General features: G+C 36.2%; 1 protein-coding gene across 3 annotated transcripts in view; it reads right to left on the reverse strand.

Annotated features, from left to right (window-relative positions):
* Positions 1-20,640, reverse strand: part of LOC136038701 (extracellular matrix organizing protein FRAS1-like) — a 196,884-nt gene that overhangs the window by 101,841 nt on the left and 74,403 nt on the right. For all 3 annotated transcript variants that reach the window (XM_065722012.1, XM_065722013.1, XM_065722014.1), the window contains 4 exons: positions 16,120-16,279; positions 13,252-13,476; positions 4,678-4,952; positions 1,318-1,525 (listed from right to left, as the gene is read on the reverse strand). In XM_065722012.1, coding sequence (XP_065578084.1) covers positions 1,318-1,525; positions 4,678-4,952; positions 13,252-13,476; positions 16,120-16,279 — 868 coding nt within the window. The remainder of the gene's footprint in view (positions 1-1,317; positions 1,526-4,677; positions 4,953-13,251; positions 13,477-16,119; positions 16,280-20,640) is intronic.

The following is a 20,640-nucleotide window of genomic DNA, read 5'->3' on the forward strand; positions in this document are numbered from 1 at the left end:
TACTCCCGACGTCTGAGTGAAGAGCCACAAGTGATTCTGGGTGCAATATTTCATGAGTTCAATTTTTCTACAGCCAAGGGGGGGCAGGGGCCAAAATCTACTCCCTAGGCTCGCAAAATACATAACATGTAAGCAAAAAAAGGAAGGTTTCCAGAAACAGGGAGAACTAATTAAAGAAATGGTTTGCTTCAATCTTATTTGGGAAACGGCAAATCTATGAAAAAGCTATATGTAGTGATATGATATCAGCCCTATACACCTCTTTGAGTAGAATAGATCTTTGGAATAAAGTGTTTGGTGGCTATCATCTTTTCCCCTTTTTATCGGTTGCAAATGAGAATTAATTTATTCTTCGTAAGAAGAGTAAACACCAAAGTTGTCATCAGTAGCGGGAACTAATTCCAATACTCATCAAGATCAATCACCAAGAAGCAAGAGATTAATTTGATTAATGGACTAAAACACGTGTAAGTTCTTAACTCGCAAGAACATTTTTGTTTATCTTTGAATTTCTTTCGCACAAAGAACAAACAGAACAAATTACCCTTCTTTAAAGAATGTAAAACGGTATAGAAAACAGTTTCTAGTAGGATAGAACTAAGTAACGGACAATGGCCTTTACATTTGGTAAATGGTGGGATGCTGTACCATTGTAGAACTTAAATTCAATAAAAAGTTCATAGACAAATCTCCCTTCAAATCGGGATGTGAAATAAGTTTTTCTGTCCCCCAGTCTCGTGCATTACAATATGTGGCGTATATATTCCGCTATTTGTTAATTAAAATATTCAGTACACTCATGCATACATTTAGTCATCTAAATACGGTATATATGTTTAGAATTTAATCTTTCAATTTATTAGTTTAATAAACATTTTTATCGTTTGTTCTGTTTATACCCAGTAGTGTCAATTGACGAAAATGCATGGGGGAGGAGGAGGGAGAAACTATAGTCCTGAAATTCTTGGGGGGGGGTACAATTGTGTCACCTATTTCAATTTTTTTCGAATCTAGTAGAAGTGGAATCTAAGGAGGATAAATATCCCCTTAACTCCTCTTTCCCCCCAATTGACACCCCTGTTTGTTCTTAATTTTGTTTACTCTTCCATTTCTTACGTAGACCACGTACGCTTATGTTCTGGCATTTGTAGGGACGGATAGGGTGTTCAATTTTACTGTAAATGAATAAAATAGAAAAATGATTCATTTTATGGCTAAGATCAGTTTGGTAAAGGGCAGTAATATAACAGTTAGAAACATAATTCTGCCAAACTCAGGCCCTAGAAAAACAACTGCAACTGAACAAAATGCTCGTACCTAAGTTCCTTTGCATAAGATAGCCAAAACTTGGGGGCGAATCCAAACGGATTTCTAACAGCGAAACGGGAGTATCCATATCTTCAATGGTAAGCACATCTGGAGAAAGGATTTCTTTTCTACCTTCATCAACTGTGAGTTCTGAATTAACTATGACTTGTGGAGGCTGGCTGTTCACAGGTCCTATTGTTATTACTATTTCGAGTTCCTGTAAAAAAAAAAAGGGTAAGTTCAATTCAATAGAAACCAACAATTATTCCCAGGGCATTTATATAAAGAAGACCAAAAATAGGTTATGCATAGGGCTAATTTACGGAAGCGCTAAAAATAGCGGCCTTTCTCATAATAGGAACCTAAATCAGCTATTTTGATTCTAATTGTCACAGTTATGCTTCACCTTACTTAAACAGAGAATTCCATTCATAATCAGAATTCAGAGACTTCTGAATGTAAAAAAAATCAAAATCTTATACCTTCAAAGAAAAAGGAATATGTCCTTTTGAGCTTCTATTAGTTTATTAAGTTGAAGACTATTAAAGAGTTTAATTTGGGTACTTCCGTATCATGCATCACTGAAGTGCTTCATATAATTAGAATTTAAGTAGAAACGGTTTAGAAAATTGCATGTATGACATTCATTTAGTTTGCGATCTGAGGTAATAGAGAACAGTGTAATACCATAGATGTTAAAAGAAATATGGGGGATTTACCAAAGACTGAAAACCTACGAGTCTGAAAAGCCACGACACAAAAGCGTTGGAAAAATTAGGATTCCAACATTTGACTGTGAACCACATAAAGCATTTTACCAACCCAGAAACCGACGCATCCACCAAGCAAGTTTAAAGAATGTGGGGTATAATTTTGTTAATAAAGTATTATGTTTTCATCCTATTTTCTGATATTTCAGTAGGATTGAGCGTCAAAGAAGCAGGTTCTAATTAAATGAAGCACTTGAGTGGCGTATAACACACAAATGCCTTTATTTTTTTTTATTACATGTCTGACGCGTCCATCACAACTGAAGATATACCCCTAATCCTGGGAATTACCTCCCTTTTTATTGTTATATCTTCTCTTGAACCGCTCGAAAGAAGGATTTTCCAGGATTACTTCTGCTAGAAGTCAGTTGCATGTGGCGATGGATCGTCCTAAAAAAAACTCACTTTCAACTATTCCCAGCAGGGTGTATACTGCACAAGGTAGTCTTGTCAAACTATAATTTGGCAAGTTGATCCCAAAGGCTTTGGCCTGCCGGAACGAGCTTCGACAACTCCCCTGATGGGGACAATACATGTATTTGTAAAACACCGACACAGGTGCCATGTCAAAACGATCCTAGATCGACTGCAGGGCTTGTCATCAGAGTTCCTAGAAGTTACTGTACGAGCTTTTTAATATAGGATAAGTTGAAGAGGAGCGCTGTGGCTAGTTGGAGCAGCAGCAAGAAGGGGCATGTACGGGCCAGGACGTGAATAGTGGGTTCGACAGGGAAGAGGCTTTGGCACCTTAGGACAACTTCTAGTTTCCACGGTTATGAGGTTCTTACTTTTCTCAGGTGTTCAGCCCACGTAAGATATGACGTGACATGAACCAGAAGAAAGAGTGGTGTATCTACTCTTGACACTACCTACCCATTGAATATGAAAACATGATCATTATTGATTATACATGATCATAAAATAAGAAATATTTTGTGACGCACTGAAGCTGAAAAGCTATGCATCCCCCCGACCCCCATTTTTTTCTAAGTCAGCCTGAAGCTCCTTCTGGGTTTAGCTGGAATCTTCATCCTTGATAATGAAGATCATTATTGTCGTTTAATCAGCAAAGTGGTAAGGCTATCCTTTAATTCGTCTTTGAGCAAAAGAAAAAGCGTTGGCCCAAGAATACTTCCTTGGGGCAGCCCGAAAACACTGGTTATTTGTTTTAAATGAAGCCAATAAAGACAACACGCAGTGAACGTTTACAAGGAAGTCGGAAAGCCAAAATTTCTTGAAAGCTTTTCAATAAACTTCTTTAAAGTGAATTGAAAAATTCAAAAAAATAATCAATTTTTATGATTTGTAATAGAATCACCTCGGAGAGCGAATTGACAAGAATTACTAAACTACTAACAAAAAAATTACATAAAATGTAAACTTTTAAGCTATTTTTTTTTTACAAAATGAGATTTTGTAATATGAAATATTTGGTGTTCTTACTCAATTTCTCAATTTTTCTGCAACTTCAGTATATCCATAATGTATTCAAAGTTCCAAAGAAAAGCCTCAGGGAAAATTCTTAAAATGTTAAGATGATTGTTTTAACTGAAATCAAAGTTTTTTTTCAAACTAATAAAAAAAAGTATTTTACAGAGTCTAACGGGGCATTAGACTCTGCAGTCCCTACCGGCGTTGCTGATCTCCGTTTCTTGGCCCTTCAGCCAGGAAATTCAATGGGGGGGGGGCAACCATCCTTTGCTTTCCCACATCTTTTCTGTTTACCTTTCCCAGATTTCTCCAGGTACCCATTTAGACGTGGGTCGACTCTGATTGAGCTTACAGAGTCAGGCCACTGACCCCCGTCCCGTACTAAATAATTGGGTATACTAGGATTTGAACCCTTGCCCTCTCAGACAAAGGATCCTGAATCCCGCGCACCAATCCACTCGTCCAGGACGGCTCAAACTAATAGCTTGTGAAGACTGCTCATCTCAGTGCATTCAGGCCCAAATATTTTCCCCTATGGAAGTGGTTGAAGAATAAAATCAATTTTATAGAAAAAGCCCGTAAAAAATTAAGCTAGCTGCTACAAGGTATTATGCTCCATTTTTATTTTTTCCCTTGGTATCCCATTATGGGCACCTATTTTCATCTTTCAAATAATAGCAAAGAGGACATAGCACAAGTTTAGAATGAAACACCAATTTAGGAGCTTTATTGTGATACAAAAATAATTAAAACGAATTCCATAGTATGCAAATCAGATCATTCTTTGTAATACAATACCACCCGTAATATCACTCCAAAAGAGACACTTGATATGTCATTACTTGCAATAAACCACAGACCAGGGGATCGAAAAGTTAAGGTTCCGCTCACGGAATAAGTAATGTTACAGACATGTAATGTGCTTCATTTAAAATCAAATTATGTCGCTTGATATTGTCTCTTAAAACAGGCTATAAAGTAGCAAAAGATTTTAAAGCCTATAGAATTAGTGCATACATACATACATACATACATACACACACACACACACACACACACACACACACACACATACACACACATATATATATATATATATATATATATATATATATATATATATATATATATATATATATATATATATATATATATATATATAAGGTACCTTTTTGCTCGGGTCTATTTCTTCCTCTAATTCAAGCTTCATTATTTCCTGGACAGGATCAGGACCAATTTCAGAGTCTGCGGCGAAAAGGATCCGACCGTCCACAACGTCTGAAACAGGAAAAGTCTGACCAAATGTAATTTTTTGCGTAGTTGTCCCTGTTAGTTTGTACAAGGTTCCAAACTGAGGCTCTACCAGTAGTGTATAGTTCTGGATTTCTTTCCTCATATCATTAACTAGGCCAGTGTCAAAACTTGGTAATATGATGCTCTCACCTGCAATAGGAAATGTGATACTATGTTTACAAGGTGCATTACTTTATAAAACAGACAATGATCCAATTCAAAATTAACAACAATAAGAGGGAATTAGGACAATGATCTCTTTTTTTAGCAGCACAAAAATGTAAAAGTGCAAAAAATATCAGTCTCCAAATTAAGTGACAAAGCGATTCAAGCAAAGCAAATATATAGTGCCTTTGGATTGGAGCTCCTTTTTTAGAAATTTCGAGGTTTTTATGATTTTATCATAACTGCCTGTATTTTCCATACACATTGCCTTTTGTTAAAGCACTTTTAGAAACCCTCCCTCCCTGAAGAAAATGTCTAAGTCCTGGGATAAAGTGCAAAAAAAGTGAAAAACACCAAAAGGTACATGGCTACAGTTAAAGCCAAGGAAAATAATTATATTCAGTATTAGTTCTAGTTTTTAAGAGTCATTTAGTACTGCTTCGTATTTAACTTAAATTCTATAGTCAATGGTAGCTTCATACATTTTTCCCTAGGAAAGGGTCATTAATTTTCTTCCTTTTGCCTCGTTGAGTTAAATATTTTGAGGAGAGGTAAATATAGTAGAATTTCAGTAGATCTTTAGTAGAATCCAGAACAAATTATTTTCAGAGCAAGGAGTAATCGAATTTGACACATTCAAATGATATTTTTTAATGGACATTTGAGATGCCACGTATCTAGGTTGAAGACTGGGTCCCAGCCCTCTCTGCCAAAAGTGGTTATGACGAAAATCAAACACAGTATATGGGGCATGCGTCAGTGAGTTCACAGTAGAAGTAATAATTGTTTCCAAAACTTCTCTGACATATACAAGAAAAAACAAACTTGGTTTTAATTTTCTCGCATACTGACCAATGGTCTGCGTTGCACAGGTACTGACCTCCTGATTCAATGCCTTCGACCGAGAGTGCTACGCGTGGTTGGGGATAAATCATCCGATGCTTATGCAAGAATAATTCTTAACTCAAATATAAAATATCTTTATGGACGAATAGGCCCGTGAACTTTCCTTTATTGATCCTACTCTGCTACCAATACTGAATCTTAATCAGGTCCTTAAATAGCCACGAGCAACTCGGCTGCGGTAATCTTAAAGACGTTAAGGGACATCTTTTAAAATCTCATTACATGCTAGTATAGCACGCCTAGCATTCTCTTATGCATTCTCAGATAAACTTAGGACTAGCGGTCTAGATATGATATGTTAATAATCATATCATAGTAACATAGAAGGTTTTTATCTGTCCTATGGACGTGTCCAAGCCACCCAGGTCACTCTTCCACAATCTTACATGTCGGTCTGAATGAAAGTAATTAAGTCTCCCAAACGTTACCCCTGATTAACACTTTTTAAGCTTCATTTCCTAGAATTTTGAATACAAGTAAAAAAAAATAAGTAAATGTGTAACTGAGTGGCAACTATTCCAAGCTACTTGTGAATAAACTCAAAATTACTAAGAATAGTAAGCAAGTAAGTAAGTTTTATTGCACAAAAAGTCATAAGGCCATGGCACTACAAAACAAAAAGGGAGAATCACATTTAAATAATTGTCATTACATAAACATAACATAAATATTACATAAAACAAACAAAGAGAAACACAAATCACTCGATTTCTATTTCTGTGCTCCATTGCCAACCTGAGAAAACGTTTAAGTTTTTTTACTTGCAAAACATTCATCCCCCATTACATTCACCAGCAATCTCTCATCAAATTCCCACTTTCCATACACTTCATCTCTCAGCTCATTTAGTTCTACACGCTCATACATCACATGACCCGCACTCTCATCCATGGTTTTAAACATCGGGTAAAAGTAAGCACCATCTTACCCTCCCTAAATACTTCCTTCTCTCCTCTGGATAATTTTTTACTGAATTACAAGAACACGACACAAACTAAGCAAGGCGGGAAATCATTCAAGCTCCAACCAAATGAAAATAGCTTTTTAAGGTAAACACTAGCATGAATTACTCTGACCATCATTAGCAGTAATAAGTCCAACAATGAAAGTTTAGAAAAAGAAGTAAAAAATACGAGACAATGCGTCAGACAGTGCGCAATCATCCCCCAAAATTACAGCTTAGACTAAACGAAAAGCTTCTATAAAGTTACTTTTATTCTACGAAAGATATAATAGAATACTAATGTGAATTTTACAGTCGTAAAATTGAACGCATTATAGTCTCAACAATTTACCTTTTAGCAATAAAAAACAACAAAAGAAAAAACACATTTAAGTATAGTGTATGCAACGACACTTTTGAGCATAGAATAATGGACCTTCTTACTAGTGCTGGCGAGCAGGAATAAGTAATAATGAGTAAATTAAAATACGACTTTTTTTTACAGCGGGTTGGAGCAGGGGCTCCCAAAAACTTTTACCGAGGGAGAGGGAGGGGTCAACAGCAGAGAACTTATGAGATCAATTTTGGGATCTAGAGAGGGGAGTATGTAAGAGGGGGGGATCGTAAACGGCTTTTCCACTCCAGAAATGGCACTCAAAAGTACACTTTTTGAGTGTCATACGGCACTTTATGATTGTATTGTCACATCAAAATGTCTAAAAAGAAATAGATATAAAAATTAGCTTTCAAATGAACCCTTAAACAGCTTTCTATGATGTTCCAACACCTGTGATAAATATCCACTGTAACATGAAAAATATTAAGGAGGAAAGGAGGTTTAGAGTTTTCAACCGTAGATATTTCGATGGTTAACTTTTCATACTTCCCAGGCTTTTGAGGGTTAGAGTTTTCAACCGTGGGTATTTTAATGGTTCCCTTTTACTACTTCCCAGCCTTTCGGTCCTATAAATGGCACCCAAGGTGTGCTTTTGGGGGCTATATCGCAATTTATTATGGATCCTCAAGTCAAATTTATAAAAAAAACTACGAAGATATAAAAATTAGCTTTCAAATGAGCCCTTAAAAAGCTCTCCATGATGTTCCAGTACCCGATTAGCAGTGAAAAAAAGAAACTGTCAGTGCTCCTCCCCCCCCAACAAAAAAAGTAATAAAAGTTATGATTCCAATGGTTCAGTTTTCATTTCCATCTGATGCCATTTTCAAGTGGTTGCAGGTTCGTTTTCGAAGTTCCTATAAATTCGTTTTCATAATTAATTTACCATCAAAACTTATCAAAATAATAGTTACCATTCTTTAACCAACTACAATTAGTATTTTTTTCCTCACTAGACAATTTTTTTCACAATGCACCTTGAAATTTTTGGTTACTATGGGCCGTGGTTCGCTCTTTACTATATTGCAGCTACCACTGCAACCATGATAATTCAGTTGAAAAACTGAAGAGAATAAACTGCAAATATAATAATTCCCATGTTAAAAGATTAACAAATATATTACGTTGAGTACGCATTCCAGCCTCCTTTCTATGCACGGTGGGGCTTACCTTAAATGGAAGTCGTTTACAGTATTTAGTCTACCACGGTCATTAGCTAAAATTACCTTATTAGAATAATTCGCACCAAGCCTATGCGTTAAGTACTTGCAAAAACGCCCAAACCAAAATAAGCATACATATTTTGTCTATATTGGGATCATTCACTTGCTATTTATGGGCACTATTATTTCTTATTATCAAACAGTTCGTGGTAACGAACTGTAGTAAGGAGCGACCCGGCTCAATAGTAACCAAAACTCTAAAAAATGGAATCTTGATACCAATAGTTACATAAAAAAAATCGCATTTTAATGTTGATATTAAATATATAAGTTTCATTAAGTTTAGTCTTACCCATCAAAAGTGACGAGCCTGAGAAAATTTGCCCTGTTTTAGAAAATAGGGGAAACACCCCCTAAAAGTCATAAGATTTTAACGAAAATCACACCATCAGATTCAGCGTATCAGAGAACCCTACTGTACTAGTTCCAAGCTATGTACAAAAATGTGGAATTTTGTATTTTCTGCCAGAAGACAAATCCCGGATACGTGTTTATTTGTTTGTTTGTTTTTTTCCCAAGGGTGATCGTATCGACCCAGTGGTCCTAGAATTTTGCGAGAGGGCTCATTCGAACGGAAATCAAAAGTTCTAGTGCCCTATTTAAGTGACCATAAAAATTGGAGGGCGCCTAGGCCCCCTCCCACGCTCATTTTTTCCCAAAGTCGTCGGATCAAAATTCTGAGATAGCCATTTTGTTCAGCATAGTCGAAAAACTTAATACCTATGTCTTTAGGGACGACTTACTCCCCCACAGTCCCCGTGGGAGGGGCTGCAATTTACAAACTTTGACAAGTGTTTCCATATAGTAATGGTTATTGGGAAGTGTACAGACGTTTTCAGGGGTATTTTTTGGTTGGGAGGAGGGGTTGAGAAGAGGGGGTTATGTGGGGGAAACTCTCCATGGAGGAATTTGTCATGGAGGAAGAAGACTTCCATGAAGGGGGCGCAGCATTTTCTAGCATTATTTAAAAAAACAATGAAAAAATAAATATGAAAAAGTTTTTTCAACTGAAAGTAAGGAGTAGCATTAAAACTTAAAACGAACAGAAAATATTACGCATATAAGGGGTTCACCTCCTCCTAATACCTCACTCTACGCTAAAGTATTTTTAGTAATTTCAACTATTTATTCTACGGCCTTTGTAATTCAGGGGACAAAATTTAAGCTTTAGTGTAAAGAGCGAGGTATTGACGAGTGGGCGAACCCTCTCATATACGTAATAAAAACATAAGAATATAGAAGTTTGTTACGTAAGCTAATTCGTAAGTTACGTGTATCTTTTACTAATGAGAACATTCGTAAAAAACTAAAAGTTCTAGTTGCCTTTTTAAGCACCCAAAAAATTGGAGGGCAACTGGGCCCCCTCCCCCTCCTTTTTTCTCAAAATCGTTCGATCAAAACTATGGGAAAGCCATTTAACCAAATAAATAAATATGCAAATTTCACTTTAATTATTCATCTGCGGAGCCGAAACCAAAACATGGATTAACTAAAAAACGTTCAGAAATTAAATAAAAAAAAAGTAGTTTTTTTTAACTGAAAGTAAGGAGCGAAATTAAAACTTAAGGAGCGAATTAGAAATTAAAACTTTTTAAACTTTACTCTTTTAAAAAGTAGAGTTGAGAGAAAGAGTAAAACTTTAGCGCAAAGAGGGAGGCGTTGAAGAGGGAGCATCCCCTTTCATATACGGGGTAATTTCTGTTCGTTTTAAGTTTTAATTTCGCTCCTTACTTTTAGTTAAAAAAAATTGTTTTTTTTTATTTAATCACCACAAATAACGAAGTTAACATACCGAAAAAAAAAACCATTTATTTTACCTTGTACTATTGTATAGGCCTTAATACCAGCTATAGAACAAACACTATTTTACCTAAACAGTCTAGGCACCGATGGGAGATTCTCCCACTAGTAATTGCTTTACACTTTGAGCAACATTCAAAGAAATCGATCTAGTTGGAAATTGGGATTTGTAGGAGCATATTTACTAAAAGTGTCGACAGTTTCCGGAAGCTTATAATTTTCTTAGAACACAGAAAATTCGGTGTGCGCGTAACTGAACCACCATGTAACCTAACCACTGTAACTGAACCACCGTGTAACTGAACCACCGTGCAACTGACCCCTCGTGTAACTGAACCACTAGGCAACTGAACCCCATTTAACTAAACCATCGTGCAACTAAGCCCCCCGTGCAACTTAACTCCATTTAAATGAACCCCAATCAACTGAACCACCGTACAACTGAACCACCGTGCAGCTGAACCACCTTGCAACTGAACCACCGTGCAAGTGAACCACCTTGCAACTGAACCCTCGTGTACCTGAACCATCGTGCAATTGAACCAATGAACTCAGTTTTTGAGTATTCTAAAAACATGAGGCAATATCGTTGGGTAAAACCCAAGTTAGAATTTTTACACATTCGACCTTGTTGGAATTGTTTGTTTCTTAAAATCATGATATAACACCTGTTAAGATCATTCACACAAAAAAACTTTGTTTTATTTGCAAAAAAAAGAACCGATGTCACAAACCATTAAAGCTGATTTCTTTATCTTTTTTTCAGATGAATCAGACCCTTCTGGACGTTAAGTAATAAATATTTGTGTTTAAAATATTTGACCTTTGTGAATCTAGATAACGAATTTTGATCAGGTGTCTTTGAGGAGATTGCAGCGAAAAAGGATATGGGAGGGGGATGGTTGCACTGCAGCCTTTTCTTCAACATTCCTTCCACATGCCCAGAAAGTTTAAACTTCATAACCTCAGGTATATACCCTCAGCTCTTCTCGAGACATTGCAGATACGTCGTCTTGTAAAACTGGATGCACATAGTACCTCTTGATTTAGTTGAAGATGCTCCTAAACATTTTCCGGACGATGCGAGGGCTGACACCATCAGCCATTGTATATTTTACTGGTTTTCGCTTTTCACAACCAATAAAGGAAAAGATTTCTTTTGATTGTGTTCGGCATTCTTCTTGGCATTTCCCTAAGGTTTGACCTTAATGCTCCATGCTTTTTTTATTTATAGGGTCAAACATACCCTATTTTGTTGATAAAAATACACCCTGTATGTTAACAATATGTAACTGGCATAACTTAGAGCCCTTGCACCAAGGACTAGGAGCTGTTAACCCTGGAGGCATAGTTATTTAACCTTTGATCTGTTTTAAATAAAATGGTCATCTCAAGATTATGGAACGAAACTATTTGGGGAAAAAAGAGGGTAGAATTGGATGCCCTTCGATCACTTTTAACTCTTAAAATGTGCACTAGAACTTTTTATTTCCAATCGAATGAGCATTCCCCCCCAAGTTCATGGACAAACCGTTTCTATAAAAACCTCATGTGATGAGCCTTCTCAAGAGTTCGCAAGACCATTCCTTCTATAAAATCCTTAAATTTCAACAATGGGTAACTTGCAAAAACCTACAGCCCTTGCCCCGAGGACGATGGTGGTTTATATTAATCACGTTTATTAACCACGTTTTATTCTTCGATCGAAAATTGAAAGTTTAGAGCCCTTTTTAAAAATCAAAAGTGATTGGAGGGTAACCAGCCCCCCCGGGAAAACTCCTCCTGTGGAAAATATCTCCGGGAAATAGCACCCCGTGCAAAATACCTCCCGAAAAATACCCCTTGCGGCTGGTTGGTATCCAGTTATTTTCGACTTAAAAAAGACTAGAATTGCCTGGGAATTATAACTAATTTCTACCTCCATCCTCCTCTCGTCTCTCCCCTAGAGCTAATTCTGTATTTATCCGAAGGCTGAGAGTTGAGGTGTTTTGGCATTAAAATGTACCCTTGAGGTGTCTTCCTAGCTACGAAAATAATCAGAGAACCCTATTGCAGAAGTCTGAGTATATTTTAGGTTTTATTTTTTGTCCATTGCCTACAGATAGTGTTTATTATTCGGAAACATGCGGACATTTTTCGCATGGGAGTTTTCTGAAGGTGAGGAGGTTAGTTTCTGGAGTATTTTCCGTGATATGGGCGATTTCGTTTTTCCAGGGGAGGTTTTTTTTTCATGGGAGGGGGTGGAGTAAACGCCTAGACCCTTAGAAAGTGACAGGGCGAAGGAAACCCCCGTTAACAGACATAAAAAAGAAGAAATAAATCTGGCTTTAAGAGTTTGTGACGTCCGATTTTCTTTATTTTTGTGAAAAGAAAACAGAGCTTTTTATTAATCATTTTGACAGTCATTTATATTATGATTCTAAAAAGCAAACAATTTCAACAAGGTTGAACATCTAAAGATTCTAACTTGTGTTTTACCCTATGTATGTATGGTGGTTGAGTTGCACAAGAGTTCAGTTATACGAGTGTTCAGCTGCACGGTGGTCCAGTTGCTCGGTGGTTCAGTTGTGCGGGGATTCAGTTACACGGGGGGTTAGTTAAATGGGGTTAAGTTGCACGGGGGTTGAGTTGCACGAGGGCTCATTTAAATAGGGTTTAGTTGCACGAGGGTTCAGTTACACGAGAATTCAGTTACACGGTGGTTCAGTTGCAAGGCGGCTCAGTCGCACGGTGGTATAGTTGCTTGGTGGTTCAGCTGCCCGGTGGCTCAGTTGCACGGTGGTTCAGTTGCAAGGTCGTTCAGATACAGTGGTTGCTTGTGGTTCAGTTGCACGGTGGTTCAGCTGCAATGAAACCAGAAAATTCTTAGAGGAAATTATCGTCATTAAAATTTATTTTCAGTTGAAAAACTGAAAAATATTTATAACTACGGCTTTTGATTGTGGTATCACCCAAATGATCTGATATCTAATCTAAAAGAATGTCGGAAAAAGAAAAGTAGCTAAAACACGAACTAACCTTCAAGAATTTGCAAACTATGCCCAATATTGGCGTCCTGCAGAGCGGCCGCTGATTGTATATGATGGCTGTCACTAGTGGGGAAAATAATGAAGAGGATACGGTTAACAGCATCAATCTTGCCGTCCGATACGGTAATTTCAAATGAATCATCCAAATTAGAAGAACCATCGTGTTGATAAAGTAAAGTGCTGTCAGCCAGCTCATCATAGACTATAAAGTCACCTGAGTAGAAAAAATTAGTTACCACCTGGCTTCGGAATTCACCACTACAAAATCATCAGCCGAGGGAAAAAATTATTACCCTAGCTAAAAATTTATTTCGAAAATTAGACTTGGATTGTTCTGAGTAGCAGACAACGGTACTCTCGTGCATTGCAAAAAACTTAAATAAAAACAAAATTTAGGTAATTGAATCAGGTCACAAAAAAAACATTATTTGTCCCCCGGGAGACATTTGTCCCCCGAATTACGCTGGTCATAGTTGTCATGTTGCATGTTAGCACCAACGATAATCCCTGACCGTAGAGAGCAGGAACACTGAATGTAATTGATTTCAAAGTTAGTTTTGAAATTTCTCATAGCAAATAATAATACCATTTGACAAAGTCAAATGAAATTTATGGAAAGGACTTTTGAGGAGGTGCGAAGCAAGGTTGGAGACTGAATTCTAATTATTCGTGAAATTTTGTGACTATTCTATCATTTTTCAAATTTCCATTTTTTTCCCGTTATCAATCGTTTCGACGACCTAATCCCGTGAAACATTTATGCATACGCATCTGATCCCAAGGCGCAAAGAAGTTTATATCAAGACATAATACGGCAGGTTGAGCATGCATCAGTGACTCCAGAGTAAAAGTAATAATTCTTTCTAAAGCCTCGGTGTCACATGCTAAACATAAAAAAAAAACAAGTAAAAAAAAATTGGGAGTTTATCTAAAACAGTGAATTTTGTTTAAACTTTAAATAGATATTTCGGCTCTATATCGAAGAGCCGCCCTCAGCAAACCGCATATATAAATAAAATAAGACTTATAATATAACGTGACCTTTAAAACTAAAATTGAAAATTAAGACAGTCTTAGAATCATTGCTTCAGCAAAGTTCAACCAGGACTTGAGTCCTGGTGTTCTGTGCGCCTATTTTTTTTTCTAGAACTATGGGATCAGTTGCATTGTTCCAACCTTGGCCTTTTTGCTTGACAATCATCCTGTCGAATAGAAAATCAGATTACCAAACTTTAATTTTTCTCGACAACCTGACTCCCGATTATTATTTCGCTTCAGAATTTCTGGAATAATAATCTTATTAGGATTTTGAAAGTGCCAATTTTATCTCACAGAAAAATCGCTGAATGTGGAATGCCAAACTGTCTGAAAAAAATTAATTGAAAATACGGACGATGGTTAGCCACGTTTTTATATGACAGTTTCTGCTCGTTCGTTATTGTAGGGTGATGTGGGATGTTTTACTTGTCCTTGTTTGAAACGTCTCTTGATCATTGTATTTTCTTCCAATATAATTTTGTTGTTTCCCAACTCTTCTGTGTGTCACGAAAGAAACTTGAAAATGTTTAATGTATTAGTTCACATCATAGTGATGTGTATTCAGATTTAATCAACTTCACCATCGAATTTTTTCTTGTCATAATATTTGCCAGATTTTTGCGAAATTTTTGCCATCTTTTTCTTCATAAACTAAGAATTCGAACTATAAGATTTTCCTTTCTTTTTACAATAGCGGTTCTGGCCTCTCTTGCGCCCAGGTAAAAATCTCGATTACCCCCCCCCTCGTCTCCCAAAAGCTTTCATGCCAAATTTTAACAGAACTTTCATTTATTAAGAAATCCTTTCGATTTATTAATTAATTAATAAGTTATTCTTTATTATTGTTATTATTGTTTAATTATTTATTTTTATTTATTAATTTGTTTCGTTTACTAATTATATAATAATTTATTAATTATATTCATTTATTAGCAACGCCCTCTGCTTTATTTTAATAAAAATAAATAAAAAAAAAGAAATGATCATTATTATTAGATTATTTATTTAGAATTTTGCACCTCTGAAATTTCTGGTCCCGGGGCAAGGGTCCCCACCGTAACCCGTCTCCTAAAACCACACCTGTCCCTTTTTAATCTGAAAAACTAAATTGAGAATCTGGTAGAGAAGTACAAAGGTTTCTGCTTATATTACAAACAACGGATGCCAAAACATACAGTTTTGTTTGCAAAGGATTGCGTCGTACATTAATCCAATCACTTTAGACTCTGAAGAGGTACGCCTGAACTTTCAATTTCTAATTGAATGAACCCTCTCCTTAGTTTCTACCATCAGCCCTTCTATACCAAGTTGTCGGAAACAAAAAGGCTTCTGGTTCTTTTGTTAACAATATAAACAATACTGTTTCTCATTCATTTTTTTTCATGGATAAGAAAAAAAATACAAAAAAATTTTTTTTTTTTGTTAGTTTTGTCAAGGATAAATCTTCAAATTGTAATATGCATTTAAAGTTTCAATTTTCAATGAGAGCGGCTCAACGAAAAGGGCAGGGGAAGCATTAAGCCCCCTAGATAAGGGTCGTATAGCCTTTATTTATGCAAAGCTACATTCCTAGACTTCTTAGATCTAGATTAAATTCTAGTTCAGTACCTCTTCTAGTCATGAGGTATAGCACCTTTTATGATGATAAAACATATTTTAATGTATACGCGATAAAGAACACAGGAATAAAACCATTGATAAAGATAATGAAAGAGAGCCAATTAATAGAAATTTATCCACTTTGTGTCACCTCGCAAGATTAGGATCGAATAACAACCAGTGAATTATCGTATTATAAAGAGATAAAACATCATCTTACCTAATTCTAATGATTCTTGCATAAGATTTTCACCCGATTCAAAGATTTGTGTAAGGAAACCATGGCGTGGCATATCGGTAATAGTAATCTCGAGATCGCTTCCTGATAAAGCTGTTCCACTCAGTTTAAAATAATCACTTGGTAGATGAGTGGTCCCACCCTAAAAAGATGAGATCTGAGAAATGGGCGGTAGAACTGACTGATGGGGTCTAGATAGGCCTACTAAAGTGCCAAACACGGGCTAGAAAGGTAGGCCTATTAAATTGCTTTGAGATTTGTCCGATTCCGAGAGAATGTACAATCCTGTCTAGCAGAACAAGTGACTGGAATTTTCTTGTCTTCTTTTCACCGCAAAGAATGTAATTAGTCTTGAATGGTTGGATACTGAACTGGCAGATATTTAGTTTCATAGTCCAGTGATTTTTATTAAATTGTTTAAGGTAGTCCTTACTGGGAAACAAGTTGTCACCTATGATAATTCTGGTGGGTTACACAAACAAAATACAGAAAAAGGACTCAAAGTGATTAACCTTTCTAATAAGAATAACATAGAATACGCTGTTGCACTATATATACTAGCACTAGTACATGAAAACACGCCCAAACACAACTATAGTTACTAGTTGCTTTTTCTTATTAGCCAATGATGGGACTCGATTTCATCTTCTCTGACACCAAAAGAGTTTTGAGTCTCTCTGACACCAAATCAATAGCCCAAGCATTTATAAGGCAGATATACTGATCACCACAATCCATTACGTTCATACAAGGTGAATTCCATTCCATAAAACATCACCCAGTTGGCCTTCTATGGAAATTAAATAAAAAAAACTAGTTTTTTTAACTGAAAGTAAGGAGCGACATTAAAACTTAAAACGAACAGAAATTACTCCGTATATGAAATGGGCTGTCCCCTCCGCAGTCCCTCGCTCTTTACGCTAAAGTTTGACTCTTTGCCACAATTCTACTTTTTAAAACAATTAAAAACTTTAGCGTAAAGAGCGTGGGACTGCGGAGGGGACAGCCCATTTCATATACGGAGTAATTTCTGTTCGTTTTAAGTTTTAATGTCGCTCCTTACTTTCAGTTAAAAAAACTAGTTTTTTTTATTTAATTTCTGAACGTTTTTGAATTATTTCATGTTTGATTTTGGCTCTCCGCACATAAATTATTGAAATGAAATTAGTATATTAATTTTTTTTTTGGCTAAATGGCTTTCTCTTAGTTTTGATCAGACGATTTTGAGAAATAAGGGGTGGGGAAGGAGGCCTAGCTGCCCTCCAATTTTTCGGTTACTTAAAAAGGCTACTAGAACTTTTAATATTCAACGAACGTTTTTATTAGTAAAAAATATACGTAACTTAAGAATTAACTTACGTAACAAACTTTTATATTCTTATATTTTTATTATGTGTACGAGGGGGTTTGTACCCTCGTTAATACTTCGCTCTTTACACTAAATCGTAAGTTTTGTCCCAATTCTTTAAGAATGACCCCTGAATCAAAAAGGCCGTAGAATAAATAGTTGAAATCACTAACAATATTTTAGCATAAAGAGCGAGGTATTTATCTCCTCCTAAATACCTCGCTCTTTATGCTAAAGTATTTTTAGAACCCCTCATATGCGTAATAATCTCTGTTCGTTTTAAATTTCAGTGCTATTCCTTACTTTCATTTGAAAAAACGTTTTCATGTTTATTTTTTCATTGTTTTTTTATAGTAATGCTAGAAAATCCTGCGCCCTTTTCATTGAATTTTTCTTCCCCCATGACATATTCCTCAAAGGAAAAATCCTCCCACAAAGCCCTCTCCCATCAACCCCACCCCCAAACCAAAAAATCCCCATGAAAACGTCTGTACACTTCCCAATAACCATTACTATATGTAAACACTGGTCAAAGTTTGTAACTTGCAGCCCCTCCCTCAGGGATTGTGGGGGAGTAAGTCATTCCCAAAGACAGTTATTATGATTTTCGACTATGCTGAACAAAATGGCTATCTTAAAATTTTAATCTGTTGACTTTTGGAAAAAAATGAGCATGGGAGGGGGCCTATTTGCCCTCCAATTTTTTTGGTCACTTAAAAAGGGCACTAGAGCTTTTCATTTCCGTTAGAATGAGCCCTCTGGTGACATTCTAGGACCACTTGGTCGATAAGATGACCCCTGGGAAAAAAAAAACAAACAAAGAAATAAACACGCACCAGTGATTTGTCTTCTGGCAAAAAATACAAAATTCCACATTTTTTAGATAGGAGCTTGAAATTTTTGCTATAGAGTTCTCTGATATACCGAATGCGATAGTGTGATTTTCGTTAAGATTCTATGACTTTTAGGGGATGTTTCCCCCTTTTTTCCAAAATAGGGCCAATTTTCTCAGGCTCGTAACTTTTGATGACAAAGACTAAAGTAATTGAAACTTATATATTTAGAATCAACGTAAAAATTCGATTCTTTTGATGTATCTTTTAGCATCAAAATTCGGTTTTTTAGAGTTTCGTTTACTATTGAGCCGGGACGCCCCTACTACAGTTCCTTACCACGAACTGTTTGAAAAGAAAATAATTCGGTATTTCGGGGCTTCTGACATTATTACAGCTTTGCGGAAGTTAGGCTCAAAATTGAAAAAGGATTATATTTTTTCTCTGGGCCCCTTCCACCTCTTAGTTCGTTTATTTTCTCGTTAGTTTTCACCTGTTTTCGCTTTATAGTTGTGTTATCTCTTAGCAGTTCTTTCGTTAGTTGAGTTATGGTTGTGGTATATATGTTTTATCGCTCGTATAGTTGTGTTATTTTCAAATTATACTCCATAATAGAGAGGCTCCAAACACCCAGCATTGTATATTAAGCTCTTAATTTGACGTTTTTTTCTAACGTGACCAGATTCGTCCTGCGCCCTTTTCATTGAATTTTTTCCCCCATGGCATATTTCTACAAGGAAAGATCCTCCCACATAGCCCCCTCCCTCAACCCTACCCCCAAAACCAAAAAAATCCCCCTGAAAACGTCTGTACACTTCCCAATAACCATTATTATATGTAAACACTGGTTGAAGTTTGTAACTTGCAACCCCTCCCCCAGGGACTGTGGGGGAGTAAGTCATCCCCAAAAACATAGTTATTATGATTTTCGACTATGCTAAACAAAATGGCTATCTCAAAATTTTGATCCGTGAACTTTGGGAAAAAAATGAGCGTGGGAGGGGGCCTAGATGCCCTCCAATTTTTTTGGTCACTTAAAAAGGGCACTAGAACTTTTTATTTCCGTTAGAATGAGCCCTCTTGCGACATTCTAGGACCACTTGGTCGATACGATGACCCCTGGGGGAAAAAAAAAAAAAACAAAAAAAAAACAAATAAACACGCACCCGTGATTTGTCTTCTGGCAAAAAATGCAAAATTCCACATTTTTGTAGATAGGAGCTTGAAACTTCTACTGTAGGGTTCTCTGATACGCTAAATCTGATGGTGTCATTTTCGTTAAGATCCTACGACTTTTAGGGGGTGTTTCCCCCTATTTTCCTAAATAAGGCAAATTTTCTCAGGGTCGTAACTTTTGATGGCTAAGACTAAACTTGATGAAACTTATATATTTAAAATCAGCATTAAAATGCGATTCTTTTGATGTAGCTATTGATATCAAAATTCAATTTTTTAGAGTTTTGGTTACTATTGAGCCGGATCGCTCCTTACTACAGTTCGTTACCACGAACTGTTTGACAACAACGAAAATAAAAAAAATATATATATATATTGTTTTTTATTTTAATACATCAGTCACCTGGCGGAGAAATTCTACGTTTGTTTTCTTTTCAATAGTTAGTTATTGCTATAAATACTAGGCCCGTACTTATCAGTTATAAACACTCGAAAATTTGTGGCCCCCTCGAAGACAAAAACTAGTGAAGCAACTACTTTAGCAACACAATTCCTTTGGCTCGCTAGGCAAACGGGGGTTTGCAATTCCATGAACAATATTTCGGAATAGGTTTTTGGAGTTGAGGGGCAAAACGAGGTACCTAGGGTAGGTTGGGTTAGGTTACATATTTAATATACTGCGCTCTGGGTGGGTCCCCCTTCATAATTCTTTGTGGTAGTTTTCGTAATTTTGTTACTAAAATATTATATTTTCATCATATTTCATTTCATTTCATTAGCATTAGCAAAACTTCACTTTTTGAGTCTTTAATATGTAACCGATAATAATCACTAGGTTTTTCATTTATGGAGTGATGCGAGACTGGACAAATGTTTTTTTTTTACTAAAATCCGAGAATTGTTATAAGCTACAAAACATTACATAATTTTTTTGTCTTTTTTTTGTTTTATTGGGGATTTAAAAACTGTTTTTGCATTGAACAATACGAAAACGGTGCGATTGCACTTTAATACATTAATGACCATTAATTCATAAAAATGATACATTAAAAGAAAGCAAATGCCACCCCATAAATCTCTTTGTGACTCATTAAGAAACCATCTATGTTTCTTAACTTGAATTTTCTGTCTATGAAGTGCCAGGGT

This window comes from Artemia franciscana, chromosome 18 (assembly GCF_032884065.1).
Source record: "Artemia franciscana chromosome 18, ASM3288406v1, whole genome shotgun sequence".
NCBI lineage: Eukaryota > Metazoa > Arthropoda > Branchiopoda > Anostraca > Artemiidae > Artemia > Artemia franciscana.